General features: G+C 45.2%; 1 protein-coding gene across 2 annotated transcripts in view; it reads right to left on the bottom strand.

Annotated features, from left to right (window-relative positions):
- SCLT1 (sodium channel and clathrin linker 1) overlaps window positions 1-25,117 on the bottom strand; it is a 165,434-nt gene that overhangs the window by 120,999 nt on the left and 19,318 nt on the right. For both annotated transcript variants that reach the window (XM_083173905.1, XM_083173895.1), the window contains exons 5-6: window positions 24,570-24,642; window positions 14,227-14,282 (exon numbers count right to left, since the gene is read on the bottom strand). In XM_083173905.1, coding sequence (XP_083030031.1) covers window positions 14,227-14,282; window positions 24,570-24,642 — 129 coding nt within the window. The remainder of the gene's footprint in view (window positions 1-14,226; window positions 14,283-24,569; window positions 24,643-25,117) is intronic.

Here is a 25,117-nt window from a genome sequence, read left to right as displayed (position 1 = left end):
TATGGGCACCATAATAGACAGAAACCATATTTCCTGCAATATAATGCTACACACACACACACACACACACACACACACATTGGGGGTTATTCTGATTTTTGGCGACTGTGCATAGTTATTTATGCGCATGTCCGGGCAGGAGGCGTGGGGGGGACATGCCCATGGGAATGCCCAGCATTTCATGGCCGGTCCCATGATAACGCTGGGCATTCCCATGGAAATTCCCAGATGACGCGGGTGCGGGCAGCTGACGACAGCGGATGTCAGCTGACCGCCCGCTTTCCGCAGATCAGAGACACCACAGAACTGCCAGTGGCGTTTTTCACAGCGTTGCATGTTGACCAGAATAAGGTCCATCATGCAATATTTCACAGAGACTAGTCATTCTTATTAGACCATGTCCTATTCCCCCCAATACATGGCTACAGGAACTAAAGTTAATTTCTTTGTTAGAAGCCAATAAACCAACCAACCATTTCAGATTGAGGTTTTGTTCTGGTTAGACGCAAACTCATGACCTTAGTGATGTGACACAGCAATGCTAACCACTGTGCCAGCATGATGCACAAGGAGATCCAAGGAGCAATAATTAGCATGTCATGAAAATGTAGACTTGACTCTTGGTTTATTAGGCCTACATTTTACAATTTGATACATTTGTATCCTACCAAGTGGTAGAAGTTGACCCTGCCAAAATCCTAGATATATTACCTAGCTGTGTACCAGGGACAGATTTTCAGTGATTTCTAAAAACATAGTTGAACGTGACCAGAAACACAGGGTTACAACCTGTGAAATAAGACATTGTGACTGCGAGTATGTGACTTATTTAAGGGTTAAAGAGGTTTTTCCAACTCATAGGTTCAGTAATACAGTACCATAATTACACAAGTGATGAGAGTTTGGAAAGCTGATAAGCCCATTCTAACGGATGACAAACATGATTAAGACAGTCTACTGGGGTAAATCAACAAATTGTGCAATGTGGGATACCAAGGCATTGATCATGTTAAGGTTTGGGAACACAGGTCAATTATACAATTACTATTGATTTCCTTTTACTAGCACTAGGCTGATTTTTCTGTCCCAAGTCATTATCGTTGAAGATATACCTAACCACACTATTAGAACTCAATTTTCCTCATACTGCAGAGCTAAATCTACACATACTGTATCAGCTGGGAAATAGGTGAACGTACAGTACATGAAAACGAACATACGTTTTAGTAATATTACTTTTGTCAATATGATTTATTGTAAAAGGTAGCAAGTATTAATGCCTGAGAAATAGATCATGCACAGTTTTAAGAATTAATGGTCATGTGACCACACATGCATGTCTGACTACATACACTGACCTGGTACTGATATATATTATATGTTGTGTCAGTGTATGTAGCCAGTTTCCTCATCATTGTGGGATGTATGGATGCTTCTAGGTTAGTGTGTGTGTGTCCTGCAGAGTTATTAGCTGTTACACCTCTGCCCATGTTAGTACCTGTGCATTTGATGATTGGGTTGTATGGACATTTTTTGGATATATATATAAAAAAGGTACTTGTTTCCTAGCACGGCCACACCGATTCTAATCGGGGGCATCGTAGGTAAAAAATCTGATCGGTCGCATCGCATGAGTGCTAAAAAAATCGCATGCGATGGTCCCGATGCGATGCCCCCGATTTCCCATAGGGAACAATGTGAAATGCCTCAATTTACTCAAATGAACAGGGAAAAATGTTAAATGGTCCAGAAACCCCCAAAAACACCCCAGAACAGTGAAATGGCCCCCCAAAATTAGTTAACGCCACCCCACGATCAACGTGAACCCGAAGCGTGGCGAGCGCAGTGAGCCCGCGAGGGGCGGCGTTACGCGTCCTCCGACCTTTTCATACCCCCACTATCCACACCGGCGTGGAGTTGAGAATAGAATAGTGTGGCGAGCCCGAAGCGTGTCGAGCGCAGCGAGCCCCGCGAGGGGACGCGGATACCTTCACAGTTATACGCGTCCCCTCACGGGCTTCACAGGTGTCCGTGGCGACGCAGACACCTGTGAAGCCCGCGAGGGGACGCGTTTACCTGTGAAGGTATCCGCGGGGCTCGCTGCGCTCGCCACGCTTCGGGCTCGGTGGCTCGCTGCGCTCGCCACACTATTCTATTCTCAACTCCACGCCGACGTGGATAGTGGGGGTATGAAAAGGTCGGAGGACACGTACCGCTGCGCTCGCCACGCTTCGGGTTCACGTTGATTGTGGGGTGGCGTTAACTAATTTTGGGGGGCCATTTCACTGTTCTGGGGTGTTTTTGGGGGTTTCTGGACCATTTAACATTGTTCCCTGTTGATTTGGGTAAAATGAGCCATTTAACATTGTTCCCTATGGGAAATCGGGGCCATCGCGTCGGGACCATTTAATGCTTATTTAGCCGCATGCGACGCGACCGACGCGATTTTTTAACTTTTCAATGCATTTCAATGGGAAATCGGGTCCATCGCGTCGGGGGCCATCGCATACCACTATTAAGGGCACAAGATCAATGCGATTGTGGCCGTGCTAGGAAACAAGTACCATAAAAAATCAACACGCACACTGAACCCAACCGCACATCCGCTTTTGGTGCAAACCCAGCATTACCACCAGGGGCAAACACAATCATATCGTCAATGCAAAAATAAAGAGTGCAGTCACAAAGGACGTAAACATTTTATTGCTCACAACCTTTTACAGCATAAAAAATTGATTTTTCAGCCAAGGACTAGCATTCCTCAAAACAGGGAGAAGAGGTTGGTCACAATAAGTGGCCTGAGGGGCGCCTGAGCGGAGGTTTTGCTGGAGCTGCGGTCTCGGGACTTGGGAAGTCTGACCCAAGGAATAGTGTACTGGAAAAAAGGGGGGTTTGAGACTGCGCTCACTAAAAAGCATGCAACAGGTGTAATTAAAACATTTATTAAGAATAATACATAAAAAATCTATATGATAAATAAATAAATTTAAAAGATTGGGGATACCACAAGTAATGCAGAGAGCAGGGATATTCACCCACAGTTCGGCCGTAGTGATGTCCTTAGTCCGTTCCTATAATGTCTCCAGATATCGTCCTGTGTAGGAATGCCAAAGGTACTTGTATTGGGAGAGATGTATGTCTCCAAACCAGGGAGCTCCCAATGTTGCGGGGTGCTCTACCTGGTGGGCTTGATGTTGTTGCCACTTGGTTCCTTTGTGGGGGAGATGTGACTCTCCTGACCAGGGAGCTCCTGATGGAGTGAGGTGCTCTACCTGGTGGGCTTGGTGGTGGTGCCGCTTGGTTCCCAGAGGTGGATTGATTCTGGAGACTGGTCCAGTTTCATGATGGTAAAATTGTGGGGCGCCTGTAGAATAAGGGTGTCCCTGCTCCTCTTCACCAACGCGTTTCGCAATAAGCTTTGTCAAGGTGAATCTTTTAAATTTATTTATTTATCATATAGATTTTTTATGTATTATTCTTAATAAATGTTTTAATTACACCTGTTGCATGCTTTTTAGTGAGCGCGGTCTCAAACCCCCCTTTTTTCCATTCCTCAAAACAGACCACCACAGCGCAGGACAAACAAATCCGACAAGGTGTCAAGCAGCTACCTAAATATCAGCACTATTTAAGGCCTCATGGGCACCAGCAGGAACGGGAAGTTATGTCACCTGCAACGGATAGATACACACAAACACATAACATAGAAACACAGATTTTTAGAGGATACAATCTACACCTTATCCTCTACCACCTAAGATGAGTGACTCTTTCACATATCCACTAGCCTTTCTGTAACTAAAATGTCCCCTGAACGTCCCTCTTTCCAGTTTCAGTGTATGTCCTTGAGTTCTAATCCTTCTCTTAATTTGAAGAATGTTTCCCTCCTGTACCTGGTTTTTAATTGTGAAAAAAAAATATTGAAAGGAAGTGCTTTTTCAGCCAATTAAAATCTTTCCAGAATTTTTAGGTACAAAATAAGCCTCAACAGTGAGTTTTTTTAAGTGTTTTAATTTAATTTTGTAAAAAGTTGGAAAAATGCTTTAATTTGGATCCAAGTTCTTTTATTTCACCCAAAATCGAATCTACATCGAATGGTTTTTAGTACAATTTCTATCTGAATATCTAATTCAATGCGCGCTCCCGTTTTCTCAAAATTAAAAAGAAAATTAGACTGTGCAGCCAATTCGATCTTGTATATCGAATGTGTACACTGTACCTTGAATGTAAATCAAATTCCATATCGAAATCAATATCTAATGCAAAAGTACAGATCTAATGCCATATTGAATGGGAAGATCTAATGCTAATCGAAGCGTGTGTACACAGCTTTACTGGGATCTGTGCACCAGATGTGTCTAAAATTTTTTACTATAAAAATAAATATTTTCTCTACATTTTCACCTGCTCAGATGGGGATGCACAAAAAATAGCACAAATTGCATCAGAAAAAGCAATGTGAGATTGGAAATTAATTACAAATGCAATATAGTGCACTGTATATTGAGAGGCTTAACTTACATCTAATTGAAATGACGGTACTTGTGTATTTGCAGGGCGCCCAATTAGCATACGTACGCTAGTGTAGGGAAATTGCATTGCACGGCCCGTTTTAGTGCTGTGCGATGCGATCTCAGTAGTTAATATGGTATGGACGTTAGGCAGTTAGCGTAGCTGTGCTTTCAGAATCAGTATAGGCTGCGCAAATAGCGTAGTCAGTCAGAACTTGCGTAGTGTTCCCGGTCCCTGTCAGATTCAGTCAAAGCTGAATAACTGACAGTAATAGCTGCATCAGGGAGAGCAGAAAATGCGAACGAGGTGACAGTGATGTCTGGTGAACCTGTGAGCATGTTCACTTTGCCAAAGACAGAGAAGGAGGTGGTTTGTTTTTTCCAGCAGCACAATTTGCTTCCAGTCACGCAAAATTTATACCCTATGCACCTATCAATGAAAGAGTGCATGTGGCGCTGCCACATTAAAGCCTGTCGCAAGAAGGTGAGCCTCAGAGCGGCGCATTTGTTTTCCAGGGTGCCGTTTAACCTTCCTGACCCCTTATATATTCCTCGGCGAAGGAGCCGACAACTGTAAATTATTGTGAGCGTCAACTGCAGTTGTCTAATAAAACTACAGTGCAGTATAACAGTGTAATGCGTAAGGCCTGCACTCTGGACCTAATTGCACAGCCCCATCGGCAAATTGGCTGTCCTGGCAAGACAGTAGAAGTGGACGAGACCCTGTTTGTGAAACGTAAAAGCCATGTGGGACGGATGCTGCCTCAGCAATGGATCTTTGCAGAGAGACTGGTGACTGCTTCGTGACTCCAGTCGAGAAGCGTGATGTCACTACATTGTTGGCCGCCATCAATCAATTTGTGGAACCAGGAAAAATGATTTACTCTGATTGCTGGCGGGCCTACAATACGGAGCAGCTTGAGCAGGCCGGATATGAACATGCTCGTGTGAATCACAGATTTAACTTTGTCGACCCGGAGTCAGGTGTTCACACCCAGAACATTAAGCACCTGTGGGGGGCATGTAAATGGCGCAACAAGCACCAAAGAGGCATGTCACGCAAACAATTAGACTCCTACCTGCAGGAATTTATGTGGCGTAAGACTCTGGGTGCTGATAATGCGTTTCTCCGCATTCTGCATGCACTTGCGCTGCTTCTGAAGGCCAATGCACAGTGTGAAGAGTGACTTTGTTATTATTGTATTTCTTTGGTTATTAATTGTCATTATTCATGTTATTTTACTTGATTAATTGTTATCATTGTAATTAATTAATGTGAGATTATTAAGTATTAATTATTAAGTAAATTCCAAGTTAATCGTTAACACGTCATCAGATATATGATATGGCAGGTGTGAATGTGTTCCTAAAAACACCCCCAATATCCACGGCACCCCGAAGCGTGGAGAGTGCAGCAAGCCCCACGAGGGGTGGCGTAACGTGTCCTCCCAACCTTTTCATACCCCCACTATCCACGTCGGCGTGGAGTTGATTTCCTATAGTGTGGCGAGTGCAGCGAGCCACCGATCCCCGCGAGGGGACGAGGAATACATGTAAAGTAATCCGCGTCCCCTCATGGGGCTCGCTGCGCTCGCCACGCTTTGGGCTCGGTGGCTCGCCACACTATCAAAATCAACTCCACGCCGACGTGGATAGTGGGGGTATGAAAAGGTTGGGAGGATGCGTTTCACCTCCGCTGGCCACGCTTCGGGGTGGCGTGGATAGTGGTGGGGGGGAGGGGGGTGTGCCTAAAACTCATTGCATGTCATAGAAGTGTATAGCAAAGTTAATGGCATCACACCCCATAAAATCGCATGAGATTTTGCGTGAGGTGCAATCGCATGCGATGCGATGCGCCCACGGCAAGAGAGCAGTGAATACATTACATAGGAAAATCGCAATGCATCGCACGGCACTAAAACGGGACAAGCGATGCGATTTTCTTACGCAGAATTGCTTAGTGGGCGCCGTGGTACTACACAAGTACCGAATTGACCATTACAAGAGCACAGAACTCCTGCTCCGACCCTCTAAAAACAGGACTCAAGTACTGCCAAGCACAGCAGCTCCTTTTTATTTACGTATACGTCTACCTTTAAAACTAGCACATAATTCATGGTGCCTTTCAGGAATTTTCTATTGTCATCAAAAGAAAGCCACAGAAACTGAGACTTATTTCTAGAACAAGTAAAATGGATCTGTAATCTTGCCTTACATTGAATGAAAAAAAAATAAAAAATAAAAAAATCTAGGAAATCTGGGACAGTCTCCATAAAATTAGGCTGTGAGCCATTAGCTGTACATATGTGATACTTTATGTACAGTAAGGAGAGAGAGAGAGAGAGAGAGAGAGAGAGAGAGAGAGAGAGAGAGAGAGAGAGAGAGACTGACAAGAAAGAGACAGGTGAGAGGGTGACATAGATAAGAGACAGATTGGAGGATTTCAGGTAATAGAAAGAGAATGGTGCGGGGGACGGATGAGACTGTCACCCGCCGTCTTTGGAAAAAAGCAAACTAGCATCACAGGGCACAATTACTAGACACCTGGTGAATGACAGGACCACAGTTATTAGAAAGACAGATGGATCTTGGGTAAGCAAGCAGCACTAAAATACAGTACAATGGTAAAATCATTTGTGAAGAATACATATGGCACATATACTGTAATGACACTCACCTCTCCAAAAGCAAGAAATGAAGAATCTGCACTCACTTCTATGCAAGGCAAGGGGGCTTTATTAAAAATAGTGCAGGAACATCATTCTGGTCCAAATGACGCCCATTCAATTATTCTTGGGATTTATATACAGTATGATTACACACCACCAATTGTGCATTAACCCTAAATTAACATTCTTCCCCCGGAGCAACACAAATAGATTACTTCTTAAAAGCTTATATTGAAAAGGTCTAAACAGCAGTGTATACTGTACAGTACAACAGGCAGGAGTGTGTTACTCCAGTAGACAAGGCTGTTCAACATAAATTATATTGTAACTAGGTGCATTAATTTTGCATTCCACTCCCTATCACATGACTTACTCCACCCTACTCCCTCGCCTACTGTTTCACAGGGTTACAACAACAAGAGCTGCTGGGGAAACAGTTACCTAATAGCAACAGGGAGTCCATCTGCTATTGGACAGCTGAGCTGATTGACTAGGCTAAATATAAACCCATTTATCAGCTTTTATACCTAAAACAAAGTAACATGCTACATGACTGAGAGGAAGCAAGACCTCTGATGGAGTGATACAACACTATATTGCCTGCTGCCCAATCATCATTCAGCCTGTAGCCAACATGAAAGACCACACACACTACTATTCAACTATGGATACTATTCAACAATAAAACAGAGGCACAGCTGCCATTTTAGTTTTACAAATTGTTTTAAATATTTTACGAAAAATATGACAGCATTATGGGGCCTACACACGATTTTTCTTAATTTAACTACATCGCTCAGAAAATGACCCTACATTGCTGTGTGAGTAGGACCATAGCCCGCTGGTTAAATATGGTGAAATAGTTTAGAAGAGACTGCACATCCCCTGTGTTTTTCTTTGTAGCGGGCGATGGGCGATGAGCGATATACCAATCCATTTTTTAAATTTCCATTCCTTGAAAATTGCCCATGCTAAATCGCTCAGCACAATCGCTGGTGCACATCGCTTTCTGAGCAACTCAAAGTCTGGGAAGCTCACGGGGAATTTCCCTGCTAAATCGCTCATTGCTGGTGCACATCGCTATGTGTGTAGGGCCCAATAGTCCCTGATCTGCATTTTTGGGCATTTTCACTGGAATATGTCCTGTTACATATTAGTTCTTGCAGGGGCGCAATAAAAGCCGGGTACACACTGGGCGATATGCCGTCCGGTCGGACAGACCAACATATCGTTCAGTGTGTAAGTGCAATATGTGCGCTTCCGTGGTCGCTTGCGACAATGCTATATTTGATTTGATGCACATTAAACCTGGTGACACCACGCATGTTAATGAAGAACAGAACAGTGATCGTTCAGTCCTTTATTAACATTGCTCCAGTGTGTACAAGTGATCAGGGCTGCCTGAGATGTTGAAACATATCTATGTTGCTCCAGTGTGTACCCGGCTTAAGAGAGGATGAGGCCCTAGTGCGGTCTCTGTCCAAGATCCCTGTTCTCTAGCCAGCAGCTCTAGGATGCATTTTTAACTTTTCAGTGTAAAACGCATCACTTGTAGTTCAAATTGCGCTGAGTTTCATTTGGCTTGCGATGCATGCTCCCATGTAGATAATATCGCAAGCCCAAAAATATACACAGGCAGTACTTTTTGTACTAGATCGCACACACCTTTGTGCAGAGTGAAGATGTGCCACGCCTCAGAGAACCTCCAATGCCCCTTACTGCTGTTAGACAGAGAGAGATCAGTGATAGCGGCAGGCAGGTGGGCAGATTTAAAAAGTCATATTCAAATGAATGGACAGCCGCTGATTGGCCGAGCGCCACCCATTCATTTGAATTCGTTTTTTTAATTCTTCTGCCCTCCACCTGCAGCTCCCTGGGAGTCCTTCCATTTGACAAATCACATGTGATTTATCGCGTGGAAAAAATAGCACATCAAGTGCCAAATCGTATGTGAGCCGGGGGAGCTCAAGGGAAATGAGAACCAACTTGTCCTTAGGACAAGTCAGCCTAGTGTATGGGGGCCTTCAGATATGGTGCTGTACAATATACTAGACAAGGTTCCCCATTATATAGTTAACAGCTATGCATGTCTTATGTTATGCGCTTGCCTGTTGTCCGAGACATATGTACAGTATAATGACCGCAAGTCTAGGGGCCATTGGAATGACTGGCAGACGCGTTACTACCTTTGCATATGAACCAGTGTTATATTTCCAGGAGTGAGGGGCCAACAGATATCTGTATACTGGCATCCCCAAATATGAGCTATTTCACCATATATATGGAATTAAATACTCAACCACAGGCTTATAGGGAAATAAAAGGATATGCCTACAAACGCATGAGAAACAGTGTTTGTTTTTTTTGTTTTGTTTTTGTAAACCAAGTATCTATATATATATATTAAATGACCAAAACGTCATCTCGACATTTTTCCCCACAGTAATGAACTTACAGAAGAGCAATTTTAAAAAGGCTTTTATGCTAGAGCTAGCAGAACATGTAATAGCAGCCTGTCATCTACCTATAACGGGACAATTGCAGGCACTAGCTGCTCCTTGCTGTTATGTCTGACCAGTAAGAATATCTAGAGACAATAACTGATATTAGGCTGGGAACTTTCTCTTGCAAACGTGTACATTACCCTGAAAGTTCCCTGCTCAGGTTATATGACATCAGTGAGACTCCTATTTTCATTTCCATCATGTGACATAATTTACTTACTTCTTTCCTTTGTCTTTTATACAAGTTGGCGTTACTCCCCAAAGCATGTCAGCATGAAATGCCCTGTCAGTCTAAAGCTCCATACACACTTGACAAGAATTTAAAAGATATCGCTCAGAAGGGCCCTTATAGTGTGTACACTCAATGGGGCAGATGTATTAAGCCTTAACAAGAGATAATTGCAAGGGTGATAAAGAGAGATAAACGTCCAGCCAATCAGCTCCTTACTGACTTTTATCAAACACAGCCTGTAATATGACAGTTAGCAGGTGATTGGCTGGATGTTTATCTCTCTTTATCATCCTTGGATTTATCTCTTCTTAAGGCTTAATACATCTGCCCCAGTGAGCGGTATTTAATGCTGCGGACAAGGTGGTTTTGTACAGCAAGGAAGTCTTATTTTCGGCAAGGAAAAGCCATCCTCGCCATATTCAATTTTATGGTGAAATCCTCACAGATCCCCTTAAACGGCAAGGTTTTACAAAAATGCAGCGAGTCCACCGTTTTAATGGCCACACTCGCAGTTTCTAACTCGCCGAAAGGAACCAGCGAGGTGGACACAGCGAGTGAAGGGGGGGGGATTTGTATACTTTGACGGCGAGCTATCGGCACTGCTCGCCATCAGAGCATTGAATACCCCTCAACATCGATAACAATGTGCACTCCCACGCATTGTTAATTACCCCCTTCCCACGCCTGCTGAACATGCAGGTCCAGATGAAAATCACTGACCGATTTTGTTTACAGATATCGTTCAGTGTGTAAACTGAATATTGTTTCCCTCGGAGTTCAGAAGGAAACACTGACATTTTGTTCATAAAGCATATTGGATAGTGTGTATGGGGCTTTACTATGCGCTGGACATAACTACAATCAGAAACAAATGACTTTTTAGACTAAGTGTATTTGATCAAGTTATTTTTATTATTACTACTACAAAAGCAGGAGGGAATTAGAAATAATTGAAAAGCAGCAGTGTGCGTTTTTTTGTTACAGAAAGCTGAGAATTGAAAACAAAAATGGGATATGCTGTGTAAATCTCAAATAGCTCAAGGTCACAGTGAGTCTACTAGTGTACAGAAAGGGGCACCTAAACATAATTGAAGACATAATGTGGCTAGTTGTGTGTACAATGCAGGTAAGTGCAATAGTTTACTATGGTTATTGTTCAATGTACAATAAGTGGGAGCAAGGTGGAAATTTTAACACTCAATATTCACCCTGCATAACTGATTAGCAATGAAAATAATTAAGCATTTTTGAGATTATAATCAAACTGATTCCACTAGAAGTCAATATCAATATAATATTACTTAGATAAGCAGTCTCGGTACTTATGTATTACCTGGGCTCCCATGTTAAATGCACCCCATTTTTTTCATACCCCTACTATCCAACTACGCATGGAGTTGATTTTATATAGTGTGGCGAGCGCAGCAAGCCACCGTGCCCGAAGCGTGGCGAGCGCAGCGAGCCCCGCGAGTGGACGCGGTCTCATAAGAAAAACGGGAGCCCAGATATTACATAAGTACCGCAGTCTCAAACTATTCTGATCTGGGACTGCGTCAGACAATAACAATTATAACAGGACCCCAACAAGCTACCGCAGAATGGCCGTCACACATGTGTGATCAGCAGACGGCACAGGCACGGCAGCATTGCGGAGACACAAAACACAAGTGAAGTGATGGCTAGCTAATTGGATCACTTAATTTTTTACACCTTTTGGAGTCCCTGCCCTGCATGTGATGTAGAATATATTCATGTGAATGTTTAAGTTTATACCTGCTGTGAAGGCTTTGGGGATGGCAGAGGATGGCAGGAAGCCTGCATGATGATGCCTCAGATCTCTTAAGGTGCCCATACACGGTACAATTATTGTATACAATATCGCATCGCATCTCATCTCATCACATAGGTTTTGCAATGCAATGAGATGACATGAGATGCAGCCAGTGATGCAAGGAGTCTGAAGTAACTGACAATTCAACTGTTTTTCCATACTCCTTGGATCACTGGCTGAGAGATCAGAGAAGTTATCAGCCAGACGGTCAGCAACATGGAGTTGCAACCCCATGCTGGTGATGTTGACTCACTTTGGGGTCTATTGATGCCAACCCGAAGCGTGGCGAGCACAGCGAGCCCACGAGGGGCGGCGGTACGTGTCATCCGACCTTTTCATACCCCCACTATCCACGCCCGAAGCATGGCGAGCGCAGCGAGCCCCACAAGGGGACGCGGAATACATGTGAAGTAGTCCGCGTCCGCTCGCCACGCTTCGGGCTCGGTGGCTCGCTGCGCTCGTCACACTATATAAAATCAACTACACGCCGACGTGGATAGTGGGGGTATGAAAAGGTCGCCGCGTCTTCCCGGACATCAAGTTACCTGCCACCTCAAGTCCCTGGCCAGCCGAGTCACCTCGCCTCCTCCACAGCATGCCGCCGCACAGCTCCTCCGCCGCATGGTTGGAGGTAATATATTTTTTAAGCATATCAGGAGGCCAATCCCGAGATCCCGGGATTGACAGTTTTTCTATCCCGAATCCCGAGATTGGCCTCCCTAGTTACAATAGGATATCTACAAGCTGTTGTTACAACTGGAGGGCATCCCAGCATGCTGCTTTATCTTTTCAAAGTACCAAACCCTACCAGACACACGCGCACACATATAAATTCGGAGTCCGACCTGGCATGCCAAGAGGGGCTGGTTAGTGTGGCTGCAGCAAGGATGTATGACATATCTGTAGATTACCCTTCTTTTGCACAGTAGACTCCATGCCGACATACTTTATTTGCTAATTTCATAAATGAGGACAAAGTAAATTCTATGATGGATTATTCATCTCTTGATACTAATCCATATTGCTTAGACTTTCTGGCCCAAATATACTAGCATGCGGGTTATGGGCAAAGACAACATTTCGTCGAAGGGTCCGGGATTTAAAGTGTCAAGTTTTCTTTTGGTACTTGTGTAGTTTCACAGCGGCAGCTTACGCTACGTTTGAAGCTACGCGAATAGCATAGCCCATTATCAGCGTAGCCCAACAGCTTCCTTACTTGTGTTGTTTAACGGCAGCAGCCTAAGCTACGTTATCAGCGTAGGTTGCCGGGAACTATAGTTCTGTCCCCGGTGTCCCTGGCAAGCATAGTTAGCGCCTCTCACACTGCCGGTGCCAGCATGATCCCCTCTTTTTGGAGGAGAGGTGATGATGCTGGCGCCAGCGGAGAGGCACTCCATCTGTTTGAGATGCAGGAGCGTTTCAGACGCTCCAGCAATGAGATGCTCCTGCGTCTGAGTAGCTATTGAGGCAGGGTACATCAACCCTGCCGACAGGGTTAGGGGTTTTGTAGCGCGTGCGTCTCCTGTTCAAAGAGGGGGTGCGGACGCAAGTGCGTTGCATTCACAATGAAGGAGGCATTTGCAAGTGTTCCATGATACATACTAGCAAATGCCTCTATTTCAAACCCCCACTATCCATGGCAGCCCAAAGCGTGGCGAGCGCAGCAAGCCCGCGAGGGGCGGCGCCACACTATATAAAATCAACTCCACGCCGACGTGGATAGTGGGGGTATGAAAAGGTCGGGAGGATGCGTAACGCCACACTTCGGGATGCCATGGATAGTGGGGGCGTTTCAAGAACACATTCACAACTAGGTTGAACTAGATGGACGCAAGTCTTTATTCAGCCTCACCTACTATGTAACTATGTAATATGTATGCCATATCATACATCTGAGACCGTAATGACAACATGTGTTAACTTCACTGGATCTGACAGGGAAGCTTAAGCGGCCGCGGGAACACTACGCTACTTCTGACTGACTACGCTGGCCACGGGAACACTACGCTGATTCTGATGGCGTAACTGCCGCCGTGAAACTACACAAGTACCTTTTTTTTTTTTTTTTAAGGAAAACAAACCTGATTTTGCTATAAAAAAAAATAATCATAAAATAAAATGCAGCTTTAAATCTTCGGCACACATAGATGAAATCTTAGAACTCATAGGCGAATACATTTGGGCTTCTGCCTACCAAGGTCACAGACCTGATTCACATTATTTGTAGCTGCAATATGTGCTGACCATTTTTAGCTGAGATTGATGAACACAATTACAATCAAAATCGCCATCATTAAAACCTCAATTATTCTGCTAGTGCACAGAGTCATAAATCTGTAAGTAGGATTGAGTTAACGATGCACCACTGACTCTCTACCGGATGGGCTAACTAGACGCGGCTACATGATCAACTCAGGAGCAAGAGTTCTGTATTCAACAAAACACAACACGAATAGACTTTAATATGGACAGCACTCACTTCTCATTTTCTTTAACAATGCTTTCTAGCTTTAATCTCATTTCACCCATTTGTGCCTAGAAGAAAAACAGAAACATAGATATTAAATCAAAATTAAACACAAAAAAAGAGAAACCGCTTGCTCTCTTCTGTCCAGAGGTTAGAGATGAAAGAGAATCTATCAGATTGGTTGTATTATAGTGCACAGCGCAAGCAGGAGCAGAGAACCACAATAATCTGCATTTCACTCACTCCTGGTTGCTTTCATTTACCTTCCTAATTTGCAAACACATGAGTTCAAACATAAAATACCAGAGGATTTTGCAGAGCCCTGTGATGAGATCGTCGCAGCCCAGACAGAGTGAAAATCCACCCTGTGCAAGTCCGCGAATGGCTTGCAAAAATCTTGCTGAACTGCGTATAAGTCTGTGCATAACTCTGGCCTGATGGAAGCTGAAGCGGACGTCACACAACCTCCCTAAAAACGCTTGGGAATGCCTGCGTTTTACTTCTGACACTCCCACAAACCGGACGGGTGACGCGCAAAAACGCCGGCTTCCTGTCAATTAACTAGCTATTGGCTAGCAAATAGGAGTAGTCGCTGAATTTTGATTCGGTTTGGCATTGTGCATGTGTGCTAGGATCCATACACATGCGCAGCTGTTTGATAAGTCAGTCACCATACGAATTTGCAAAGCAGCAAACAGGTCTGAATAACCCCCCTTATATCCGTAATCTCCATTACTTTTCCCCTCCCCCTCCCTTACCCCTTTTATACCCCATGTATTCAATTACTTTCATTTGTCGTTTACTTGTTTCTGATGTTTTCATCAATTCATGTATTGGCATGTTAATGTATATGACATTTTTTCAATAAATATAATTTCTCTTTCATCTATCCTGGTGACACAGCTCAACCTTGGGATGTAGGAGCGGTCCTATGCTAAACTTTCAGAGAGGCAGGCTCCTCCATTCCGCATCCCAGGATTCCTCAGTTTTGTTTAGGTGCCCATAGGAGTGGGTGCTATGCTGAGCGGGCTGTGGCAAGCAGCCAGAAAAGAGTTAGCTAGGTGTTTCTTATTTTCTTAAATTTTACACTTCTTTGAGAATCCTCAGCGCCCTGTGTACAGAGAGACACTGTCTGGTCTCTCTGTACAGCGCTTCCAGCTTAATTGAAAATCAAGCTTCCTGGGCCCGGGGGACCACAGAACCGGCTCCCCGCAGGGGGGGGGTCGTAGGCAACGGGCATCTCTGCAATGGCAGCCGCCATTTTGAAAATGGGCTTACAGGCTGGACTCCATTTGGAGGGCGCAGCCTGTTACAGGAGCCCGGGACTTGGCAATTCCAAGGGATCCCTAGCAAAGGGGGGGGGGGGGTGGTATAGGAGAAGACACTTGTAGGAGCGGTCCACAGGGGAAGATGGAGTCAAAGAGCCACGGACCCCACTATGGCAGAGACATTGGTCTCCTACTGCACTCTGTGTTTGGCGCCTTGGAAGCACTGGGCTGCGGAGCTGAAGGAGTTCCTGACAGAGTGACAAGCTTCTTCTGAGTCACGCTAAGCCCGCTGACCAAAAGGGTCTCCATCAGACAGATAAGTACACTGACATACTTTGACTCAGTACCGTCGCCTGACATTTGCACTGTTTTTTTTAAACATGACAGAAAAGCATTCTGCTGGTATGGGGGAGGGCGCGCTGGCCTTGTTATTTTACTGCAAATTTTGTGGGCTAAATTTAACATCTGAACAGATGGCTCAAGGGGAAATTTGCCCTGTTTGTGAAGCTGTACCCAGGTGAGCACAGGCCCAGAGGGGGGGGGGGGGGGGGGTAGCCTGAGCCTGCGTGGGCTGCTGCCCTAGGCAAGTCTATCACTGCTTTAGTGCAGGTTTTAAAACAGACAGAGGGATGAGTGGGTGAAATCTCCTAGATCTTCATCATCCTCTCAGCAGTCCACTGGTTCCATTCCCTTATCACAGTGGGAGCCGGCCCTTTTGCAAGTCATGTAGGACACTGCGCAGGGCATTCAAAATTTCAATACTCTCATGGAACAGTTTTCTAGTCCCGAGGTGTCCTCTAAACAGTCTGTAGCCTCACTTCCTATCCTCAATGTGGATTCTAAGGAGGGAAAATGTGGGCCTGAGAAGTACTGGGACCATAAGGATGATATTGATATTACTGTGCCTGGTATTGAGAACTTGATTTTGGCTGTGAAGCAGGCATTAAATTTAGCTGAAGATGATAAAGCTCCTGTGCAGGGAAATTTCAAGAGACAGCGCAGAGACGCAGTCACTTTTCCCATGGATGAGGGGATGCAGGAGTTGTTAAGTGGGGCTTGGAAAACACCCGCTAAAAAGATCCTGATGCCAAAGAGGTTTTTGAGCTTATACCCTAAACCGGAGGAGCATGTTAAGTTGTGGGAAAAGGTTCTCTTAGTACAAGGGCTGGGCAACACCAGCCCTCCAGATGTTAATGAACTACACATCCCAGGATGCTTTGCATAAGTTTTGCTTTGTGGCCATGTTGCCCAGCCCAGTCTTAGTAGATGCTTCAGTTGCTAGATTATCAAAAGCCACGCTTCTACCTGTGGAAGGTGGGGCTGCATTTAAAGACCCAGTTCACAAAAAACTGGAGGGCTGTTTGAAAGCAGCGTTTGAAGGTGTGGGTTATTCCTGTTTTTGCCTGGAAGCCATTATCAAACAAGCAACAGGGAAGGGGGGGAGGGGGGGGGGAGCACTTTTCTTCCTACATCAGCGGCCAAACATAGTTCATCTAGGTTTGCAGCCTTTCGTTTCGCACATTTAGAGGAGGTGCGTCCTCCAGGGGTCATTCTAGTAGGGGACATTTGCTGCTGGAAAGGGGAAAGCTGCAAAGTCCCGCTTTGGAGGCTTTTCAAAGAAACAGGCATTCAAACGGGAGGAGAAGCCCTCAGCATGACGGGGCGGAGACTACCCAATCTGTACTCAGCGTGGGGGGGGGGTCGCCTCTTGCAGTACTGGGACTCTTGGACCTTGTTAGGTCAGGATTCTTGGGTCCTCAATGTGGTTTTCCTGGGGTACAGGATAAACCTAAAAGGGTTTTCTCCAAAGAGGTTCTTACCTTCTCCCTTGCCCAAAGAGGCTTGCCTCAGAACAGCCCTCTTGGGGGCGGCGAAGTCTCTTCTGGAGAAGGGTATAGTGGTTCCGGTACCGCAAGAGGAATGAAAGAAGGGGTTTTACTTCATTCTTTTCTTAGTATCAAAACCGGACAATTCCTTCAGGCCAATCTTAAATCTGAAATCTCTAAATCATCACCTGTGGGTGGACCATTTCAGGATGGAATCCCTGAGGTCAATTGGTACTTGTTTCCTATCTGGGCGCCCAGGTTTTCTACGTACGGCACCGTACTGAAATCGGATCGCATCGCATCGTACACATACACGATATTGAACGATGCGATGCGATGCGATGCGATTCGATTTCCCATAGGAAACAATGTTAAATGGCTCAATTTAGCCAAATTATCATAGGAACAATAGTAAATGGGCCAAAAACACCCCTGAACATTGAAATGTCCCCCCAAAAGTAGTTGACGCCACCCCGCCATCAACGTGAACCCGAAGCGTGGCGAGCGCAGCGAGCCCGCGAGGGGCGGCGGTACGCGTCCTCCGACCTTTTCATGCCCTACTATCCACTAGGGCGTGGAGTGAGAATAGAATAGTGTGGCGAGCGCAGCGAGCCACCGAGCCCGAAGCGTGGCGAGCGCAGCGAGCCCCGCGAGGGGACGCGGATACCTTCACAGTTATACGCGTCCCCTCGCGGGCTTCCCAGGTGTCCATGGCGACGCGGACACCTGGGAAGCCCGCAAAGGGACGCGTTTACCTGTGAAGGTATCCGCGTCCCCTCGCGGGGCTCGCTGCGCTCGCCACGCTTCGGGCTCGGTGGCTCGCTGCGCTCGCCACACTATTCTATTCTCACTCCACGCCCTAGTGGATAGTAGGGCATGAAAAGGTCGGAGGACGCGTACCGCCGCCCCTCGCGGGCTCGCTGCGCTCGCCACGCTTCGGGTTCACGTTGATGGTGGGGTGGCGTCAACTACTTTTGGGGGGACATTTCAATGTTCAGGGGTGTTTTTGGCCCATTTACTATTGTTCCTATGATAATTTGGCTAAATTGAGCCATTTAACATTGTTTCCTATGGGAAATCGGATCGGATCGCATCGCATCGCATCGCATCGTTCAATATCGTGTATGTGTACGATGCGATGCGATCAGATTTCACTACGGAGAATAGCATGGTGCTCAATTTACTTAGTGGGCGCCCAGATAGGAAACAAGTACCGGTCAATTCTTCTGAGCTTGGAGTAAGTGGAATTCTTAGCGTCCATGGACATTCAAGACGCATATTTACAGGTTGCCATTTGCGGAGAACATCAATCCTTACTACGTTACTACAGTATTCACAAAGATTATGGCGGTAATGGCAGTGACTCAAGACTACAGGGTATAGTGGTCATTCCATATTTGGATGACCTGCTGTTCAAAGCAGAGTCAGCTGAGAAATTACAGCAAAACCTGTCAGTGGCCATTGGATTTTTACAGGACCACGGGTGGATCCTGAATCTTCAAAAGTCTCACTTGTGTCCTACTCAAAAACGGCAATTTCTGGGGGTCATAATGGATACACATCTACATCGTGTATGCCTTCTGGAAGTAAAAGCCAGGGACATCTGCCAGCTGGTTTGGATGATTCTGAGGTCACCTGGTCCATTTGTATGGCAGTGCCTAAAGCTGTTGGGCAAAATGGAGGCAACTTTCGAGACCCTGCAGTATGCCAGGTTCCACTCTCGTCCATTTCAGTGGAATATTCTGGCGTGTTGGTCAGGAGATCCCAAAGCCATGAAATCAGAAAAAGTGATCGACTGGTGGGAGTGGCTGGTGGGAGTGGCTGGTGGTCACCACCGACACCAGTCTCCGGGGCTGGGGAGCAGTTGTTCTGGACTTGCGGATACAGGGCCAATGGTCCAGGGAAGAATCAATATTACCGATAAACGTTCTGGAATTATGTGCATTGTGGCAGACACTGTCACAAGCAAAGGAGAGACTGAGGGGGATCACCCATTCGCATTCAGTAGGATAATGCCACGGCTGTGGTATATTTGACCCACCAAGGGGGCATGCGCAGCAAAATGGCAATGGCGGAAGTATCCAGGATTTTCCAGTGGGCAGAGAAATATGTTCCGGCCATCTCTGCTGTATTCATTCCAGGAATCCAAAATGTGGAGGTGGATTTCCTGAGCAGGGAGAAACTTCTGGAGGAAGAATGGGCATTACATCCCCAAGTCTTTCAGGAGATTGTGGCTCTTTGGGGCTTTCCAGAAGGGTGACTTGATGGCATCCAGGCACACTTGCCAAGTGCCCAGATTCTGTGTAAGAACCAGGGATCCTGTAGCTTGGGCGGTGGATGCCATGACAGTGCCCTGGAAGTTCGAGTTGGCTTATGTCTTTCCTCCATTCCCGATGATTGCCCGGGTGTTAAAGAGGGTGAGATCACGGGGGACATCTGTGATACTGGTAGTGCCGGATTGGCCGAGAAGATCGTGGTACTCCAGCATTCAGAGGTTGTCGGCACAGTCGTGGTGTCTTGCACTGCGGCCAGACCTGCTCAAACAGGGCGCCTTTTATCATCAGGACCTAGCTCCATTAAATTTGACGGCCTGGCTCTTAAGACCTCCATCCTAAAAAAAAAAAGGAGGTTTTCGGATGCGGTCATATCTACAGATGTAGCGGGATTCATCTTTGCAGGTGATGGCATCGCCATCCCCTGCCCCGCCGCCATCTGTATGCCGGAAGGGGACGCGTGCGCGCGCGTCCCCTTCCGACGGTGCTGCTCTCGGGTCCCCCCCTGCAGTGCCCTCGGGTCCCCCCCTGCCCCCTCGAGCGGGAGGCGGACAGTATTGCGTTCGCCTCGCCGCCCGGATACTGAGACGCGCGTGCGCAGGGGACACACGCGCGTCTCAGTCAGATAGAGCGCCATGCTGCTGGCAGTTCGCCAGCAAAGATAAAACCGGCCCCATCTGTATGATAAACGCTAGAAAGCCAGTTTCCTCAAGGAACTATTATAGGGTTTGGAAAATATACGTTCGATGGTGTGAACGTCAAAAGGTTCACACTTCTCGGTTTAAGATTTCAAGACTTCTGGAATTCTTACAGGATGGTTTCTCTTCTGGACTGAGTCTTCAGTCCTTGAAGGTTCAGATTTCAGCCTTGTCTATATTCTTTCAGAAGAAAATGGCCTTGACACCAGAGGTGCAGACTTTTCTGCAAGGGGTTATTCGGCTGAAGCCTCCTTATAAGCAACCAGTGGCACTGTGGGATTTATCCTTGGTGTTGCCAGTTTTGCAGAAACCTCTGTTTGAATCCTTTAGGTTGGCTGAGCTTAAATTTCTTACATGGAAATTGACTTTTTTGTTGCCAATCGCCTGAGCAAGGTGTGTTTCTGAGTTAGGAGCATTATCTTGTAAGTCTCCGTTTTTAGTATTTCATGATGATATGGCTGTGCTTAGAACAGTTCCTAAGTTTTTACCTAAGGTTGTTTCTTCGTTTCATTTAAACCAAGAAATTGTTCTTCCGGTGTTCAAGTCCTCCGGATGAGACCAAAGGAAGGGACAGACTAAAAAATGTGGATGTTGTTAACGCTTTGCGCATTTATGTGGACAGAGTGAAAGATCTCCGTAAAACGGATGCTTTGTTGGTGTTGTATGATGTACACAAAAAGGACTGGCCTGCTTCTAAACAGACCATTGCTAGGTGGTTGCCTATACTAAAGTTGGCAGACCAATGCCTTCCAGGGTCAATGCTCATACCACCAGGTTGGTTACTGCCTCTTGGGTGGTGCGCCATGGAGCTACAGCTGAACAAGTATGCAGGGCTGCCACTTAGTTATCTGTTCACCCTTTAACCAAATTTTACAGGTTCCATGAGTTCGCATCGGAGGACGCATCATTCGGGTAAGCAGGGATGAGAACTGCAAACCTGAGCGTACCCTCCCAAAGGACCGGCTCTTGAAAGTCCCATTGAGCTGCGTCACCAGGATAGATGAAAGAGAAAAAGGGATTTTTGTAAGAACTTACCATTCAAATCCCTTTCTCTGATTCTATCCTGGTGACGCAGCGATCCCTTCATTACGCTCAGTAAGTAATTCAGTTTTCATGGGTTGTCATGTTATAATGGTTATGTTAAAATTGATTGTGCATATTAATTTGTTCAGGCGTTGTACTGAGTTAATGTATCCTGTGCTGTGGAAGTTGTACTGAGGAATCCTGAGATGCGGAAGGGAGGAGCCTGCCTCTCTGAAAGTTTAGCATAGGTGCCTGGCTCCTTCGGACCCCTCCTACATCCCAAGGTTGAGCTGCGTCACCAGGATAGAATCAGAGAAAGGGATTTGAATGGTAAGTTCTTACAAAAATTTTATGTAAATAAAACCAAACCAACCAAAAAAGAAACACAGTATATTAAAGTGTTTAGGACAACGCTCATACAGAGCTGCCTTATTCAGATTGTGGAGCTTACTCTTTCCTAAGTACCGATAAATAGAGCGTAGAGACATATAATTACACTTACATAGAGCTTAATAAACCCATGTAGGACAGACTATTAATCGCAACACAATGCTTCTAGGATGCACAAGGACACTGGGCCTTATTCTAGTTCACTCTGACAAAATCCTTCTTAGATGGACAAAACCATGTGCACTGCAGGGGGCAGATGTAAAATGTGCAGAGAGAATTAGATTTGGGTGAGATATTTTGTTTCTGTGCAGGGTAAATACTAGCCGCTTTATTTTTACACTGCAATATAGATCTCACTTTGAAGTAAAACCCCACCCAAATCTAATTCTCTGTGCACATTTTACATCTGCCCCCCTGCAGTGCACATGGTTTTGTCCATCTAAGAAGGATTTTGTCAGAAAGAGTGAACTAGAATAAGGCCCACTCTGCTGATTAAGGTGCTGTATAGCACTTATACATGTGTACAAAGCCCTACATTGCAGCAGCCATGATTTTTGTCAATATAGAAACATAGAATTTGACGGCAGATAAGAACCATTTGGCCCATCTAGTCTGCCCCTTTTTTTACCCTTCAGGTAAACTCAACCCTTTTTAATCCTTATTTCTTTGTAAGGATATTCATATGCCTATCCCAAGCATGTTTAAATTGTTCTACTGTCTTAGCCTCTACCACCTCTGATGGGAGGCTATTCCACTTATCCACTACCCTTTCTGTGAAGTAATTCTTTCTAACATTTCCCCTGAACCTACCTCCCTCCAGTTTCAGTGCATGTCCTCGTGTTTTATTACTTGTTTTCCTTTGAAGAAAATTTCCCACCTGTACTATGTTAAAACCCTTGATATATTTGAAGATTTCTATCATGTCCCCCCCTTTCCCTTCTCTGCTCCAAACTATACATGTTAAGATCTTTTAGTCTATCCAGGTAAGTTTTGTGATGTAGGCCATGAACCATTTTAGTTGCCCTTCTTTGTACACTCTCCAATGTATTTATATCCTTCTGAAGATATGGTCTCCAGAACTGGACACAGTATTCCAGATGAGGTCGTACCAATGACCTATAAAGTGGCATTATTACGTCTTTTTTTCTGCTACTGATTCCTCTCCCTATGCAACCAAGCATCTGACTAGCCTTCCTCATTGCTTTGTTACATTGCCTCCCTGCCTTTAAGTCACTTGAAATAGTGACTCCTAGATCCCTTTCCTCCTCAGTAGTTTCCATTATAGTACCCTTGATACTATATTGAGCCTTTGGGTTTTTGAGTCCCAAGTGCATAATTTAGCATTTTTTAGCATTAAACTGTAGTTGCCATTCTCTTGACCAATTCTCAAGTTTACTTAGATCATCAGTCATTTGATTTACCCCTCCTGGTGTCTCCTGGTGTGTACACGTTCCATTGTGCACACCCAGAAACATATGTGGGTGTATTGAAAGCGGTCGGCGAGGGTTTTTTCAGGGGAGGATGGCTTATTTTCAGCAAAGAGAAGCCATCCTTGCCGTCCAACCTCCCTCACCGGTTTCAACGTTTTTGCCAGAATACTCGCAGTCAGCGAGGATTCCCTTAACCGGTGAGGTACACTGCAAATGCAGCTAGTCCGCTGCTTTTTGTGGCGAGCCCTGCTGTTTTGATGGGCACACTCACCGTTTCCACCTCGCTGAAAAGAACCAGCAAGGTGGAAATGGCAAGTGAAGGGGAGGCAGTTTAATACTTTGACGGCGAGCTATTGGTGCTGCTTGCCGTCATAACTCGCCTTCAGAGCACTGTATACACCCCATAATATACAGAGTCAAATATCAAATGAATCATTGAAGTCTCCTGGTGTGTCCTAATTGCACCACATTGCGACGAAGGCACATTTCAGAAACAAATGTCAGTCGCTAACAGAGTTGTACAGGACCTGGCAGCTCAGTCACATCAGTTATCTTGTGCTGTGTGGCGCATTGTGGCTAGATGTATGTGGACACATCTGATTATACTGTGTTCACCGATGCTAGTCCTGGTGCTTATCCCAACAAGTGAAAAATGCTGGACTATTTGGCCGAAGGTCCATACACACTAACCGATTTTGCCCAGTGTGTATGGAAAACGATGATTTGTGAAAAATTGCTATGCTTAAAATCGCTCAGTGCATTCACACCGAACGATTTCTTCCCATCTGAATGATTTTCCCGGGGATGGACAACTTTTCATAGCTGGACGCTATGGAAAGCCGTCCACCCAGTCACTGATCTGCTGGCAATACCAGCAGATGAGCGGTGGCTGCTGGCGATGATGCAGGAGAGCGCATTATCGCTCATCGCTGGCCTGTACACACTGGGTGGTTTCGAGCTGAAAGCAGCTCAAACAGCCAAACGGATCTGCTTTCAGCTCAAAATCTCCCAGTGTGTATGGGCCTTTATTTGTCAATGCGATACAGGAGCGTACGCATGGTCAGATTTCATTATCTATTTGCCCCCTATCCATCCGGGTCTGTGTCTGGATCTTGGTTGGTTACAGTGTTCACATTCGATTTTGACTATGTAGTACGGATCTGTACTATAAACTCTTGCCTGTCAAGACAATTTTTCTATTCGATTTACACTACACGGGAGCGCGCATTGGGATCGAATCTGCATTGAATGTAGAAAAAACATTCGATTTTGATCCGATTTTGGCAAAATCGAATAGAAAAATAGTGCATATCTCACCGCGTGTACCCTCTATAAGAATATATTTCCAACTTAAGATATGAAAGCTATTCAGCGTTAAAAAAAGAAAACATTGGACGTACATATTGGTCCCTTAGTCATCTTACACAACAACATAAAAAGTTAATACCTGATAAAAATGGAGTTGCTCGCTAATTTCTTCATTGTGTTTATCAAATTCTCCAATTAGAAAATTCACATTTCTGGATAAAGAAAGAATGTATCAGATGGTTGCAGAGCATGGGTGTAAACTTACAGTCCCCCAGCTGTTGCGGCACAACACATTTTTAGCACTCATAACAGAAAAACTGTGGCAAAGCATACTGGGATGTGTGGTTACACAACAGATGGAGTTTATGCCCCCTGGTATAGAGGTTTTGTCTAGCAGACTCGTTCTGCACATAATCTAAAATGCTGAGTTGACTATTTTCTAAGTTTATATAGCATGGCCCTTTTTTGTAGGACAGTCCCATCTTGATTTGTGGTAGGTGCTTTTAAATTTCTTTTTACAAATCCACCCAATGGCGTTGTGACCTTGAACGGTATACTATAACCCATCTTTGAAAATATTCTTTGTTCATTCTCAAACGGTAATACATTTTTGCTTAATATTTATTTTTTATTAATAATAAAAAAAAGAAGAAAAAAAAGGCAGAACTCTATATATAAATGTGATGA

This window comes from Crinia signifera, chromosome 1 (assembly GCF_055691185.1).
Source record: "Crinia signifera chromosome 1, ASM5569118v1, whole genome shotgun sequence".
NCBI classification, from domain to species: Eukaryota; Metazoa; Chordata; class Amphibia; order Anura; family Myobatrachidae; genus Crinia; species Crinia signifera.
Note: the sequence above shows the minus strand (reverse complement) of the source record. Positions and strands in the feature narration are given on the sequence as shown.